The sequence below is a fragment of the Marmota marmota genome, unplaced genomic scaffold (genome assembly GCF_001458135.2).
Source record: "Marmota marmota marmota unplaced genomic scaffold, marMar, whole genome shotgun sequence".
Taxonomy (NCBI): Eukaryota; Metazoa; Chordata; class Mammalia; order Rodentia; family Sciuridae; genus Marmota; species Marmota marmota.
In genome coordinates this window covers 422,780-439,208 of record NW_026000058.1, presented here as the reverse complement: position 1 = coordinate 439,208, position 16,429 = coordinate 422,780, and the positions used below count along the sequence as shown (strand labels likewise).

The 16,429-nt window shown below is 47.1% G+C and overlaps 2 protein-coding genes across 2 annotated transcripts in view; both read right to left on the bottom strand.

The window, feature by feature from the left end:
• Positions 1-16,429, bottom strand: part of Bcl9 (BCL9 transcription coactivator) — an 80,701-nt gene that overhangs the window by 50,517 nt on the left and 13,755 nt on the right. The window lies entirely within an intron of this gene.
• On the bottom strand, positions 12,081-16,420 carry LOC125619916. Its single transcript, XM_048813884.1, has 3 exons — positions 14,548-16,420; positions 14,398-14,503; positions 12,081-14,309 (listed from the first exon to the last, which is right to left on the bottom strand). The coding sequence occupies exons 1-3, from the start codon at positions 14,762-14,764 to the stop codon at positions 13,724-13,726; spliced, it is 909 nt and encodes a 302-aa protein (XP_048669841.1). The 5' UTR covers positions 14,765-16,420; the 3' UTR covers positions 12,081-13,723.

Genomic DNA, 16,429 nt, shown 5'->3' with positions numbered 1-16,429 from the left:
GTTCTGTTAAGGATCAGACCTTTAAGAATGTATAGGCATGGAGTGTGCAAAACTGGTCATCTCTGGAGCAGCTGGGTGTGGGGGAAAGTTGGAAGGGAGCTTTTTCACTTTTAAATTTTTGTGATAATTTTATACTTGGCGCAAGTATCACTACTTGCATTATAGTCCTCGCACTTGTGAAGCTCAGGCAGAGGGTTCCTTAAGACCAAGAGTTTAGGGCCAGGGGAGGGAGGGGAGAGGGGGTGGGGGGGAGATGGTGCAATGAGACAGACATTAGTACCCTATGTATGGGTGTGATTCCAGGAATGGTGTGACTCTACCTCATGTACAACCAAATGAATGGAAAGTTGTGCTCCATTTGTGTAAAAAATTAAATTCATTAAAAAAATTTTTAAAAAAAGAGTTTAGGACTAGCATGGGCTATAGAGAGAGAACTTGTATCATAATAAAAATAAATAAGTAAGTAAATAAATACGTTTTCATAAAGTAAGCAAAAATTCTTGTTGAGCTTCTCACTTCCCGGAATGTTTCGGCAGCGACCAAGATTAATAGCAATGATTCTCCAAGTTTAAAAGGCACGGGCTCCATTCTGGTCTCTGGGTCCTCCACAGTGCATCGGGGGCACTGTTTCATTTAAACATCTGGCAGAGTTAATTTGAGACAAATATCCCCCCAAATTTTGTGTTCATAATAAGTGAACATTCTTGAGGTTTGCCAAAACCGTAGCTGGTGATTGCTGAAATACAGACTCTGAGAGTGTTAGGTACATTTAAAGAATTTGCAGAATCCAGTGATGTGTAAATGCACATACATTCTATCTGGTTTATTCCAATTCTCTTTGGGTTATTAAATTCAATTACCAATTATTAGACTATGGGCAAAAATCTCTAAATTGTAACATAAGGTTGGAACGTTAAGCAGATAAATATTAATGAGTGGTTAAGGGAATCTATTGCAAAATTGTAAAACAGCATTTTTGAAATGGGAAGAAGGTGTCTATTCCTCTCTCCTTTCCCCAAATGAACATTATCATATTTGTATTACCTAGAAACTTTACCTTTGATTTTTCTAACATAAAGAAAGGAAGCAGGATGTAATGGAAAACACGGAGTAGAGAACCACACGGACCTGGTTTGAATCTCTGGGTGACTGATAAGCTGGGTGACAGTTCGTTTGGCTCTTTTTGTTCAGTTCCTGAATACTGCTGGCACTTCACCAGGTGCTGGGCACTGGGCAGAGAGCAGTGGCAGAGGCAGAGGTTAGATGAGAGTTTGTTGGGGAAGATGGACAATTAGACTCTGATATAGTGTGAGAAAAAAGTCACAAGGAACTCTGGAGGGGAACTAACCAGGTCTGGTGCTCAGAGGTGCCCTCCAGAGGAGTGATGTTCAATGCAAGAGCTGAAGGATCACCCAGACTCAGCCAGAGGAAGCGACTTCTTCCCTCCAGGAAGAAGAGTTGTAAAATGCGGAGTTTAACAAGTTATCTCAGAGGTGTCGCTGAAGTTCTGATGAGTTTTGACATTTAAATTTAGCATAGCATCTGGCACATAGTAAATGCTCAATAAATGATAGCTATTATTATTCTTTTTACAGCCTTCCCTGAGTTGCTGAATCATCCTCAAAAGTACAAAAACTGACAAAGTGACCTTCCAACCAAATATTTACCTTCTCCTGCTTATACTCTGTGGAGCAGGAGGGTTGAGCAGACCAAAAGCACGTCCTATTGGCCCAAGAGTGCACGCCCACAGCTCAGTGTGGGCCCTCACCTGGACCACAGAGACAGGTGTCCAAATCTCTTTTCGTGGGGTTAACATGTTACGTGAGTCAGATCCACATTCTGGCCCCTTCTAAGGCTGCTGGTTCTCCCTGTTTAATCAGACAGGAAACAGATCGCGTGCTGCGGCAGAGGCGTACAAACACGCTTTAATTACAATATTGTAACACCAATTAGAGATCTATCTAATCGAGGACTCCGCACTTCCTGCTCGGATATTACTCCCATGTTGGGATAATTACTGCTAATTAAGCTTGGAACTAATTAGGCTAAATGATCTCATTTATACCAACAAAGATGACTTCTAGGAGTTCATAAGAAAAACTAGGGTGATTTTATCATTCCTGGACTGTTTGGCATTTCACACTGGAAACCGAGCACCTTCCCCGGTTTGTTCCCCTGGAATTCTGGTCCTGAGTGGTGGTAGGTTCTTCTTTGTCTAGGGATTCTCTCATACAAGGAAACAACACTGTCCACTCAAATTATACCGAGTTCTTCCACAAATGGCAATCATAGTCTCATGAAGGGGCAGCCCCTGAGAGCGGTGACAGTGACCCACCCACCGCCTTGTCTCAAGTCCCTTTTCTCTGCATTGCATTTACTGTGCCTCCAGACCCTGCCTCAGGTAGAGTAAGGCACGGTTGGGGGGCTCAGTGCCTTATTCTTCCTAAGCTCCGTCTCCGTCTCCGTCTCTAGGGTAGGGACAATAATAATGCCATGTAGGTTTCTCTGAAGATAAATGAGCTCATACGTATATATGGTAAGCAGAATAGTGCTTGGTCACAGTAGTTCTCAAAAAGAACAGGATTTTCCCTTCCTTTAGGGCACCATTACACCCACATCTGAACTAAGTTGCTCATCTCACCTGCCCTGCTGTTCTTCTACGGCATAGTGCAGGGGCAGTGTCAAAAATCACCCCAGGGAGCTAGGAACCCTAGTTATTTTCCTGTTTACCTCTAACTAGCTGTGTGACTTGAGAAAGTCCCTTCCTCCTGGGCAACAGTGACATTCATTGCACGTGTTGAGCCAAGACTATGGGGGATAGTTTACATGGACTTCCTGACTGAACCTTTACAGCAGTTCTCTCCATTTTAGAGATAAGGAAACTGAGACCTAAATAAATAAGTTATTTAAGAACAAAACAATCCGTACTACCTTTAAATGGCAAGGTCAGAAATTTAAATTGCATCTCACTTCAGAGCCTGCTCTTTTTGCACTGAAGGTTGAATCCAGGGTGATTTACCACTGAACTACATTCCTAGCCCTTTTTATTTTTTTTAAATTTTTCTTTAGACATTGATGGACCTTTATTTTATGCATTGATTTATAGGTGGTGCTGAGCATTGAACCTAGTGCCTCACACATGCTAGGCAAGCACTCTACCACGGAGCCACAACCCCAGCCCCCCACTTTTTCTTTATTTTATTTTGAGATAGGATCTTGCTAAGTAGCTGAGGCTGGCCTCGAACTTGCAACCCTCCTGCCTCAGCTTCCTGCATGGCTGGGATTAGAGGCATGTACCACTGGCCCAGCCAGAGCCTACTCTCTTCATCTTTGTTACACCGAATTTTTCCCGGTGCCCATTTTTGACTGATAGAAATGAAGTCTCCAGAGTGCCTTCTGGTTCTAAGAATCTGGTTCTTGTTCTGTGGTCAGGAATCTTATTTTTAAGCAGCAGTATTAATCAATTATGAAGATTTTATTTTGCCTAACCACATGATCCATTTTATGGAGAATAACATAGCCCAACACCACGCCCTGACATATAAGTCTAATAAGATCTGCCACAAATATGAGGGCACACTCACGTGTGCTCATGTGCACACACAAACAACACACGGAGAGTCTTTGCTGGATTGTGCCATAGGGAGGAACAAACCCCAATACACAAAGCCAGCTTCTGTCCTTAAATATTACAGAGGACTGAAACCTTCAACCTGTGAACTTTCCTCCTGAAGAGGTGTTCAGGGGATCAGAATGCAATACTGGCTGGGCACCTTTGGTCGGTTCAGGTCAAGAATTTCCTCCACCCACAGCTGTAGCCTATCCCAGAAGTGATTTCAATTAAGGCTGAAGAGACGGATGGAAACACACGGGTCACCTGGCTCTGAGGGGCCTTCGCTGAGAAAACCTGCCCTGATCCTGGCCTCTAGTTTACACCTAATGGAATATAGGACCCAGGAAGACATGGGCTTTGTATGGTGTTTCATCTCCACCCCCCAAACAAGGCCTACCATATAGCAGGTGTTCAGTAAATGTCCAGAACAATGAATAGAGAAAATGAAAGACACTGGTGTCCGAGCAGGGGTTTGGGCAGAGCCAAGGTAGCCCATGCACCTCTCCAGGAGAGAAGGTCTGAGAAGGTCCTTCCCCTCCTCCTTCTGCCCTTGGATCCTCACGCCTGGGGAGTTGCCCACAGCCACGCCTTTATAAATCAGTCCCTGGTTCTGAATTCTGTCGTTCTTGGCTCTCTCCATTGGGGAAATGGGGGTGGGATTCCTGCTGAGAAAGAACTCAGGACTTCAACAGACCCTGAGGGACACTCCCCAGTTCTCAGACCACTGCCTCCCGGGGGCTTTACCCTGAGGGACAGGAGGCCTTCGCAGCTCAGCCGAGAGGGTGAAGAGCACTGGCGCTCCCGGCCCAGGAGTGTGGCAGGATGGCCCTCACCGCCGGGAGCGGGAGCAGGAGTGCTGGTGGCCAGGAAGTTCAAGGGGGACGGAAGGGTTTGGAATCTGGCCACCTGGGGCTGGGACCAGCAATCTTTGTTTCTTTCTGTGTAAAACGGGGACAACAAGAGCAAGAGTTGTGAGAACCGAAAGAGACGACAACTGTCACGACTGACCCCACTCCGCAAATCGTACCCGTGAGAGCTGTTGCCTCTTGGCCAAGGTTCTTCTGTAGTGCTGGAACACTCCAAGAATGGTGGGACCGCTGTGTCCTCAGAGGCACTTGGTGGCCCCTGGTGTACAGCCGGGTGGACGGAAGACAAGCAGGTCCCCTGGCTCTACCAGAGGTGGGTTCTGGCTGCCCATCTGGCAGGATGGCCCAGAGCCTTGGGTAGCAAAGAGCAGACGTGGTCTTCCTGGGCTCCACACATTTCTGTGCTGGGGATGGATTTATATGGGTGGAGACCGGGAGGAGCTAAGGAAGCCCTCTTTGTTTTCTGCTGTTCACAGGGTTGGTTCCTACCATTCCTGACAGTCTGAGCAGCCTTGGCGAGTGAGGGAGAGACCCTTGGTCACAGGGAACCCCAGTATGACTTATTAGAACTCACTTTTAAGAAACCTGAAAGAGGGCAGCAACCTATCTCTGAGGACCGGCCTTAAAATATGGTTTAGGAGTATCAAGATAAGTAAATAAATGCTTTGGTAAATTACGGGAACTTTTGTAAGGCGCACCAACAGGTATCCTCTCAGTTCTCATTCTGTATTTTGTGCGTGCACAATTTTAACTCATCGTTTTTGTTTCCTTAATACATATGTGATCCTCCGCTTCCTCTGCTGCCAAGACGTGCCAGCCACAGAGATGAGGGCCTCTGGTCTGAGGTCGGTAAGAGGCCTATTCAGAACCCCAAAGCAGCATGGTGCAGTCGACCAACGCTTTCATTTGATGATGAAGAAGTTGTGGCCCAGAAAGGTGACACGACGTGCCCAGGTTTACACGATTGTGCCCTCTGAAGACAGGCTACTGGGATACTGCCTGAGAAAATATGCCTGCTTTCCCCATGTGAGAAGAAAAACAAAAATGTTCAACATCTGTTGCTTGTGGGGGGCGGGGGGGGAAGTCAACAAAGTTGCCAAAAAACAAGGCCAAAATCCCTCATGGGGGACTCTCTTTCAAGATAACTCCTAGATTTGACAGGAAGGATGACGTGGCCCAAGGCAGGTGTGTTAGGGAGCCCATGTCCTGGCTTTTCCTTCCCCCACGTGGCCAGGATGAGCCTCAAGGAGGGCTGATTTCTTCAGGAAAGGAATATGCCTGTCCCTGAAAACGTCATCCAGTTATCTGAGTATATATGTCTCCACATATTTGAGGGCCAGGCACGGTGCTGCATGTCTGTGATCCCAGAGTCTCGGGAGGCTGAGGCGGGAGGATTGTGAGTTCAAGGCCAGCCTCAGCAACTTTATGAAGTCCTAAGCAACTTAGCAAGACCCTGTCTCAAAATAAAAAAATTAAAAAGAGCTGGGAACGTGGCCAGTATTGGGTCTTCCTAAACAGTCTTCAGAACATCCTTCCTAGTGTATAAAGTGGTCCCCTGGGGGCCTCACTGGCCTTCTCTCTGCATCCAGGCTCGGCTCACTCATTTATGCCCTGGTCACCTGGCCCTGCCTGGGTTCCTGTTCTGAGCTACACCGGACAGGCCTTGGAAGGCCGCATCCTTGCAATGAGGAAGTAACTGCTCCCCAGTGATGTCCCCTACCTCCACCCCCTGAAGACCGGGTTATCTACCACTCTTCTCATCTGAGAAGAATCAGCCTCTTTTGGAAGGGGAAGGAGGGGAAAATTCAGAACTGATCGGTTTCATGTCTCCGATCGTCAAGCAAGCAAGCTCACGTCACCCAACTGCAGCGACAGTCACGAGCTGGGGGGTGGGCAGATCAGAGAGAAGAAATGGCAGGACTGCAAGCAGAGAGGGGTTCTAGACGCCTGTGGACAGCAGGACAAATGAACAATAACCAAGTGGAACTGTCATGATTCGGACATGAGGTATCCCCCAGAGCAGGAAGATTCAGATGTAAAGTGATGGGACTATGAGAGCTGTGACCTAGTCACTCCCTCCTGGTCTGAATGGCTCCACTGGGAGGTAACGGTCGGCAGGTAGGGCGTGGCTAGAGGAGGGGTCGCTGGAGCACACCCTGGGAGGGCTGTTCTTCCCGTGGCTCCCCACGCACCCCGTGCTCCTTGATGCCAGGAGAAGAGATGGTTCTCTTTGCTGCTCCCTGCCCCCGAGACACGTTGCTTCATCTTGGGCCCAGAGCAATGGGCTGGTTGTCTATGAACTGAAATCATCTGCCCCCAATACACTATTACTCCTGGAAGTTTTTCTTGTTGGGTATTTTGGTCATGGTAATGCAAAAGCTGCCTGAAACAGAAATTCAAAAAAAACCCCAAATCTTATTCATTCATTCCACAAATATGAGATGAGCACCTGCTAGGTGCCAGGCACTGTACTAGGGGCAGGGTTATGAGATAAAAAGATCTTATTCTGGAGACTCTCAGGATTCAGAGGAGGAAACGTACACATCCTCACAATTAAGCAGACATAAGTCCTAAAGGAAGTATATATGCAGTGCTAGATGGAAAAAGAAAATACTGAATTTGGAGACATTTTAAAGATGAAGTCGAAGATTCTCATGATCATAAAGATGCAGAATCAAGGACTGGGTTGGTCGGAGGTTTTCACCTTTTTTAGGTGGTCTTATTAACTAGGAAAGGGGAAGTAAGAGGAGACGTAGGCTTCTGATGTTGAAAATGTGCCCAGGGAGGTCGAGGTTGAGATGTCCGAGGGCAACTGAAAATGTCTGGAACTCACGAGAGACGTACAAGTGTCAGGGAGGCCATGCAGACGTAGCTGTGGACGCCCTGGGAGGCTGTGGGAGAGTGCAGGGACGGCTGACGGGGAGTCGGTCAGTGGTGCCGTGTCAGGGAGAATGGGAGTAGGGCACGGGATGGTGTGGCCAGGAGCAAGAGAGAGGACATGCGTGATTCCTGCACCGAGAAAGATGTGGGGCTGGGCGGCGGCCTCAGCGTGAGCACTCGCCTAGCGCGGACGAGGCCCTGGGTTCCATCCTCACACCACGTAAAATAAATAAATAGATAGATAAAGATGGGTTCATCTACAACTCCATCATTTTTAAAAAGGATGACAATGCAAAGCTTCTACCCATTCCTATTTGATAGAAACTGCTTTAACGTGAGTCACGAGTGGCTTTGAATCGTCAGATCCAGAAAGCCCTGGCCAGCCTCCATCTTGCCTGACCTCTCTGTGGGCTCTGCACTAGGGACTTGTCCGTGCCTCTTGAAGCTCTCCCTCACGTCTTCTCTGGCTTCTCATTTTTTTTCCAGCTACTTCTTTTACCTTTTCATTAAGTATCAGGGATCCCCAGAGTTCTATCCTAAGACTTCTCTTTTCATTCAATGTGCACTTTCAAGGGATTTTGCAAAGTTTCATTTGCTGCTTATGAACAGATGGCTTTTAAACCGTACTTCTAGCCCAGCCATCCAGTCGAACACGATATCTGACATATAGAAAGTAAGCAATAAATGTCGGCTGAAACCACCGGAGTTCTAGCTGGATATTGTTCGGGCCACAGACTCCCGTGGCCATAATCATCAGGATGTCCCAGATCATGCCTGTGGGTCTTCAGATTCATCATAAATGGAAATGATCTTCTGTGCCTGATCCTTCTTTCTTAACTTTTTCCCCCTTGGGGAAGTGGCATCTGTTAGGAAGAATTTCTTTTGTGGGTTTTAAAGCCTCTCAAGACTGTGGAACCACATCTCTTAGGAGATGGTTTGACCATACTACTTTGCCCGTAAGCACTTCCATCCTGTGACAGAGCCCTGTCGGGACAGATTCCAAGACTACGACTTTTCCTGAGGATAAGGGGATAACTTGGACATTTCTGAAAAATCAGGCATGGACCACAGAGGCGGAATGGTCAGCCTACCTCAACGCTGGCATGCAAAGGCTTCCGTGAGAAAGGCTGCAGCACGCTCTGTCATGGAGAGAGGGTGGCACGTGCTGACGTTGGCAGGTGCCTGTGCTCTGCAGAGCAGAAGGGCGGACGCCAAAGTGTGACTGTTCGAGCTGCAGCGGAACATTAAATCTGCAACAGCCAGCAGTTGGGCAGGAGGCAGTCTGGCTGTGGGTCACCAGCAAGGCCACCTTCTAAGTAGATAAGGGGATCTCTGCGTTAGGGGAGGGAGAGATGGGTTCCTGAGCTGGGGTGGGGAGGACTAGAAAGGATTTTAGGCTTCGCTGTGCAGGAACACTACTTGCTTTCATTTCCCGGGTCGCGTTATTTCCCCACATGTTTTCCTTCCACAGAATTAGGCATTATTCTCATTTGGGGTCAGTCGCCTGCCAATTTTGATGCTTAAAAAAAAATAATGGTTTTTGTGCCATTCATCGTTGAGCATATCTTTTTTTATAAGTGAGACATTTTCTGCTGCTTTCACTTGACTCAGAAGTAAATGAATGGGTCCCATCTTGTCTTTCCCTCTTACATGTGCCTTGGGCATTTGGCAAGTATGTATGCAATGTCACCTCAGTTAGAACATTTTGGAAGTAAGTTATCTGCGATTATGAAAAGCAGGCCAGAGTACAATTCTCTTCCTAAACTCACTGATGACATTGCTGCTGCAGTAGTAGCAACAATCCCTTATTAAGATTTTTAAAATATTCTCCTCTGAAAGACCTAAGTCAGTTTCCTAAATTCTGCCGTCTGTTGGCTTCACTCTTACAGAAAACTGTTACCAGAGCCCATGGGCCTGTAAAATCCACTTGTTGAAACCATGCTCGTTCGGGGTGGGGGTTGGGGCTGTCGGGAGAGGGAGGATTGGAAAGAGCTCTCAAGGTGCGGTATCCCTGGTCAAGTAAAACAGGACTGCAGACAGACACCATCAGCCCTGGGGGATGCTCAGCAGGCTTCCCAGCCACCAAGGCTCTGTTCCCCAGCGCCCAACCTTCACCTTTTTCTCTCTTTCTCTTTCTCTTTTCCCTCTCTCTCCCTCCCTCCCTTCCTCCCTTCCTCCCCTAGCTCCCACACAAGGTGAGGTGATGGAAAGTGCCTGATGCCGAGACCCCACCCATCCCGAGCCTCCTGTGCTCACCTTCACCCAGACGCTCTCTGTACATTAGAAGGAAAGGAGCCCACTCAGGCCTAGAGGTAAGAGTCGAGACCTAAGGACCGTAGGCTTCAGGACCTCTCACTTTCACAGAGCTCTTGCCAGGCCCTGCATCTAAGCGAGGCTGACTGTCCTTTTCTTCAGGAGGTCCCCAAATGGAATTGCTCCCGGCCACATGCACCTGGACTCGGCTCTGCCTGTACTCGTAGTTCACTCTCAAGTGTTAGCTGACCTCTTCCTCAGCAAGACCCAACATCCATTTCACCTGACAATGAACCCCACAGTTGCTCAAGTGAGACACGTATTGGGGGGACAGAGCCACCACACAGTGACGATTCCAGCATGATTGCTACTTCAAATGTTGGACCCTATTATCTTGAGATGAGCTTTTATACCAACCAGATCCTTTGATTTGATGCTAAGGGTCTTGACAAATTTTAAAAGCAACCCCCCATACTTTTATAACTATCAGCTTACTGCTCATTCGATCATGGTCTTTCAATGACAATTAATCAAAGAGATAAGAATTTTAGGAAACTGTAGTTTGGGGTTCTAGTACATGGTCGCACTGGTGGCAACTGTGACTGCCAGCGTTGGGTTGGTCGTCTTGGAAAGGGCCAGCTGGTGAGCAGATGGGGCAAGGGGAGGATCTGGAGGGAAGAGATTTAAACATCTACCAGGAACCCACGCTTTACGCAGACCTGCTACTTCTTACAATCATGTTGCATGTGATCCTGGGGGACCACAATCCCCATCCCAGATTCCCCAGACGTTGGCCTGAAGAGCAACTATTTCAGGATTGAAGTGAATAGAGAAAAAGAGGAGGTAAGGCCAGTCCCAGGGTATGGACGTGGGTCTGGGGAGTTTATTCAGATTCCAAGTCACTGAACACTCTACCCCACAGCCAGCTGTCTAGGGCACTTGTGGTTTCACAGAGGTGGGGTGAACGTTCAGCGTATCTTTGTTCCAACACAGTGAGAGCTGGCCAACAGCACTGCGCCAGGCAGGAGAAGAAGGTCCCCTGACACAACAGGCAACTTGCAAGTTCTGTCTCAGGCCCCTTTTCTTCTGAGACATGGCTCCGGCCAGAGGAATGGAAGCCCGTCTCCGTCAGAGTTACCCTGTGAAATAGCAGGGGGTCCACCGGAGAGCTGGGTAGGCGTCAGCAAGTGCTCTCATCCCTTTGGGCTTACATTTTCTCATGTCTAAAGTGAAGAGATTGGGATAGATGATGGCTAGCGAGCATCCTGTCAACTCTCGACATTCTAAGATTTAGTCCTTGAGTTTAGTACATTGAGTTATTAACTAAAAACAACTAGCTTGCTTTTATGGTGCCTATAGGATCAGGAGAAAGTAGGGGGAAATGGAATTCAAGAAAATTCAAGAAAAACAACAATGTTGTCCAACAGAACTTTCTGCAAAGATGGAAACGTTCTCTGTAAACAGTGTCAAAAGTGGTGGCTACTGGCTATCTGGGGCTATCAAGTATTTAAAATGAAGCTGATGCGACTAAGAAACTGATTTTAAAATTTTATTTCATTTTAATTATTTCAAATTTAAATGGCCACATGTTAATAGTGGCTATCATATTGAATAGGGAAAATAGCCATTTTATGTGAGCCAAATGTCAGGTATACAGATCAAATAGGGAGTGGGTTGAGAACTGTTCCGTTGAATAATAAAGAAAGGCGTGGGTTTAATTTTGGAAAATTACAAATAGAGCACAATTATTGTTTTATTTATTTAATTTTTCTTTAGTTGTAGAACCATGTCTTTATTTTTATTTATTTATTTTTATGTGGTGCTGAGGATTGAACCCAGTGCCTCATGAGTGCGAGGCAAGCGTTCTACCACTGAGCTGCAATCGCCAGCCCACAATTATTGTGTTAGATCTTCTAAGAAAGAAGGACAGACTCTCATATTGTAAGGAAGGAAATAATAATGAACCTTGTGATCATATATAACCTCATGCTCTCCAAGAGCCTTTCATGAGCATAGTTTGAACTCTGTGAGGTAGAAGACAGGTAATATTTTCTCATTTTACAGAGGAGGAAATTGAGACCCAGATGTTTGTCCAAGGTTGCAGCCTTCAAACAGTAATGAAGAAATGTTTTGAACCAACCAATCACTTCTGGCTTCACTTTTCTACTCCCTCTCCCAGACAGTCCAACCTCCAATCCCTCCCCTTGCCTAGCTTCACCATGAAAATGGTAACAAATTATAAAATATTCCAAAATACAATAATAGAAAAGATGTGCGAAAGAAGGGCTCAATAGTCCACCCAACTAGACAATCAAACCTGAACAAATCAAGAGTCCATTATATCTCAGCTGGGCATGGTAGGTAGCTGTAATCACTGCAGAAGGCTGAGGCAGGAGGATTGCAAGTTCAAAGCCAGCCTTAGCAACTTATTAAAAAAAAATACTGTGATAGAGCTCAGTGGTAGATGCCCCTGAGTTCAGTCCCCAGTATGGGGACAGCAGGGAGCTATATCTCTTAAGAGAAGAGGAAAGGAGTGAAAATTAAGTTCCCAGTATGTATCGGGCATTGAGAAGTCACACACCAATGAAATGGCACAACTGGGATTCTGTCCTGCCCTCATGGCTGTTCCCACAGTCATGTCCACATTCAGAGGAAGGAAGATTCCTCCCTTTTCTCTTCCCACAGAGAATGCTACAAAGAAGCCAAGCATGTAACTCTGGGGCTGCCAGGCCTGGACTGGACCTTAGATCTGGCACATTCTACATTTCCAAATCCCCTTCCTCAACTGCAAACCTGGGGTGACATTCTACCAATTTTATAGGGCTATGGGTGGATTCAACCAAATTAAGTTATAAAAAACACAGCATAGTGCTTGGCGCACTTGCAGAGTGAACAGTGGTTATTAATATTTTACATTTTTAATGTGCTGCAGACTGTTGGCAATTCTAAAACAGGAGTTCCCAAAATTACTTCAGACAAGTAGTGTTTTTGCAAAAATCCACTGAGTAGATGATCTCTGAGGACAAAGGACGCTCAGTTGGAGGATGGGAGTGAAGTTGAATGGATGCCGCAGATTTCAAAAAGGTCATTGGCAGGATCAGCGACCGAGACGGAAACAGCGAGGTGATCTTGGCTCAAAGGCCTGGGGTTGCTTTCTGACCCCCTCTCTCTCTGTGAGTTGGTGTCCCCACTGTCCCTTCTGGAGTTCACATATCCACTCCTCATTGCCCGTGTCTACCTGCACCTGTATGAAAACCACATTCCCCAAAGAACCATTCTTTTTACTCATTCAGTAACTACTTATGAAGTACCTCATGTGGCCAGGCTCAGTTCTGAGAGTCAGGGCTCAGCAGTACACAGGACAGGGGGAGGGGACAGACACAAAGTGCACAGATGGACAAGATCCCTACAGAACGCGGTGCTATGGACAGCAAGAAGGAGAAGCTGGGCTTGTAGGTAAAGGGCCGGACCATGGATGGGTCAGGAGAGGCAGAAAGCCAGACCTGCAGGACCGGGAAGAGCCAGCCTGCAGGATCTGAGGGCAGACCATTGTGGGCAGTCGTCACAGCAGGTGCAGGAGCCCTGAGGCAGAAATGAGCTGGGTGCACCTGGGGGAGGAAAAGGCCAGGTGGCTCAGCTGAAGCCACCTGTCAGGAGATGAGGGCAGACACAGGCAGGGGCCAGATCATCAGGCTCATGCGCAGCCCTGGGAAGGGGCTTGGGTTTTGTTCTAAATGCGCTTGAAGGCCACTTGGATATTACTAAGCAGGGGAGCGATGGGATCTGGTTTGCCTTTCAAAAAGATCACTCCTAACTTACCCCTGCCCAGCTCTGAAGTGTGAGTGCACATGCGCACGCACACTCCTTCTCCTAAGAGCACCGCCACTCTCCAGTGACCTAGGCCTGCCTGCGCCTCTCCCCGCCCTTCAGCCCGTGCCAGAGCCACCAGGTCTGCCTCACGAGTGTTCCTGGAGCTCAGCCTCTTTCCTGTTTCCCCGCCATGGCCTAGCCATGTCCTTGAATAAGGTCTGCTAATGTCACTTCCTGCTCAGGACCTCCAAAGACCTCCAGTCCCCAAGAACCCAAGTCAGAATTCTCTAACCCTCCCGTGTCATCCTGACCTGCTCTCCTCTCCCTCTGCGCTCACCTGTGTGCCTTCTGTGCGCCACCTGTGTGCCTTCTGTGCTCCACCTGTATACATCCTGTACTCCACCTGTGTGCCTTGTGTACTCCACCTGTATACATCCTGTGCTCCACCTGTGTGCCTTCTGTAAGCCACCTGTGTGCCTTCTGTAAGCCACCTGTATACATCCTGTACTCCACCTGTGTGCCTTGTGTACTCCACCTGTATACATCCTGTGCTCCACCTGTGTGCCTTCTGTACTCCACCTGTGTGCCTTCTGTACTCCACCTGTATGCCTTCTGTACTCCACCTGTATACATCCTGTACTCCTCCTGTGTGCCTTCTGTACTCCACCTGTATGCCTTCTGTATGCCACCTGTGTGCCTTCTCTACTCCACCTGTATGCCTTCTGTATGCCACCTGTATGCCTTCTCTACTCCACCTGTATGCCTTCTGTATGCCACCTGGATGCCTTCTGTACTCCACCTGTATACATCCTGTACTCCACCTGTATGCCTTCTGTACTCCACCTGTATACATTCTGTACTCCACCTGTATGCTTTCTGTACTCCACCTGTATACATTCTGTACTCCACCTGTATGTGTCCTGTACTCTACCTGTATGCCTTCTGTGCTCCACCTGTATATATTCAGTACTCCACCTGTATGCCTTCTGTACTCCACCTGTATACATCCTGTACTCCACCTGTGTCCTGTACTCCACCTGTATACATTCTGTACTCCACCTGTGTGCCTTCTGTACTCCACCTGTATACATTCTGTACTCTATCTGTATGCCTTCTGTACTCCACCTGTATGCATTCTGTACTCCACCTGCATACATTCTGTACTCCACCTGTATGCCTTCTGTGCTCCACCTGTATACATCCTGTGCTCCACCTGTATGCGTTCTGTACTCCAGCCAATCTGGCCAACCTGCTCCTCTTGCACGTGGCTTGCTTTTATTTGTACTATTTCCTGGGAGTGAACTGACACTCCCTCAATTACATCTGCTGAGATCTTTGCCATCCAGTCTCTAGAGTAAAATGATACCGTCTCCCCAACACTGGCTCTGCTCTTTCTGACTAAATGTGAACCTCCCGCAAGATTTTGTCTGAACCTTTTAGAGTATTTATTATATTCGTCTTTGTATTACAGTTAATTCCCCTACCAAATTATTAGCCCCTTAAGGATGGGCACTGAATACTATTCATTTTATTTTTTAGTTGTAGATGGACACAATGCCTTTATTTTATTTATTTTTATGTGGTGCTGAGGCTCAAACCCAGTGCCTGACACATGCTAGGCAAGCACTCTGCCACTGAGCCATAGCCCCAGCCCAAATGCTATTCACTTTTTATGGCTGTTAGTATCTACCAAAGAACCAAGTGCTTGCAAGAGTTACCTGATAAATACGTGTTGAATGAATGAATGAACAATGGAATAAAAAAACAAAAATAGAAAAGATGAATTCTAAAATTCATCTTTGGGCTGCATCACTCAGCAAGATGATTTTTGGAAATGTATGAATAGTCAGAAGAGGGAAGAAGCAGGGTCCAGCCCTTTAATCTTCACAATGGCTTGTAAGGGCCCCTGGGAACACCAATAAGCATGGAGACAGTTTTCCATTGTTGTCCATGGAATGGAAGTCAGTAAAAAGTCACGCGGGAGTTGCTGGGAATCATGCACTGTGTTGACAGGGCCCTAGGACGTGGACTCCAGTCTGTGGCTCCCCGCTACCCACAGTCCTTCAATCCCCACGGTGGATTTATGGGAAATAATGTAAAACCATTTCCCTTAGCAATTAATTTTGAGTTGAGCAGTTCCTGTTCTGAAAAAAAGACAGAAGTTTCAGCTGATTTCCCAATTCTTCACTGTACTATATCAACATTCCCAAAGACTGAATCAGTGTGTTGGGGTTTACCTCAATCAATTGCACTGGTGAGTTCATTTATTTTAAGTGGCTTTGCTTTGGAAGGAAGAACTCACTCATGGAGCAGCCTTCTGTTTCTTTCTTCCTTTCTTTTTAAGAAAATGGGGGCAACATTTGCTTGGGAAACAACAAAGCAACCTCCCCTCACTATCTCTTGCTTCGTGCATTGACCTTGACTCTTTTTGTGAATAAGATGGTAATCCCATGGCCTTGTTGTTATTTAGATGACAGGGACGGTTAGTACATGGCTTAGATGAAACCGTCTGTTATTAATCATATCTGAGCCTCATAAGGAACCAATGAATAAGGGTGCCTTGCTTTTATTCCTTTTTAATAGCTTAGAAGACTCCTCCTAGAAGACGAAGGACTCCATGCAGATTGGTCCCGTTAGTGAGGGGAACGCAGCAGTAGGTGGCTCCTGGGTGTGCGGCTGCTCACCTGGGCTGCTGTTCCTCCCGAGTCCTAGTGAGGTCTCGAGGTCTCGTAGGGAGCTGGTTCCCGATCATCATGTTCATTTACCTTTCTTTTATTCTGAAGTATGGAGTCCTGCAGGAAGTGAATAGAGGCAGGCCTTTCCAGGTGGTGTCTAGAGCGTGTGGGATCTTGTCATCCAGAGTTGAGGCAGCCAGCTTTCTACCAGCTTCACATCTCTGTTCTCTGGTCTTAGCCCCTGGCCTTAGAGAGCCAACTACTGTTCCATTACCCGGAGAGTCCAGAAAACAATCTTCTTTTACAAACACTTTTTTTTTTTTTTTGCGCGG

Coding starts and splice junctions, on each gene's coding strand:
- LOC125619916 (XM_048813884.1), bottom strand. CDS start 14,764: ATGGCAAAGATCTCAGCAGATGTAATTGAGGGAGTGTCAGTTCACTCC. Junction 14,504..14,547: donor GGAGTACAGAATGCATACAG/GTGGAGTACAGA, acceptor GAATGTATACAG/GTGGAGTACAGAAGGCACAC. Junction 14,310..14,397: donor GGAGTACAGAAGGCATACAG/GTGGAGTACTGA, acceptor GAATGTATACAG/GTGGAGTACAGAAAGCATAC.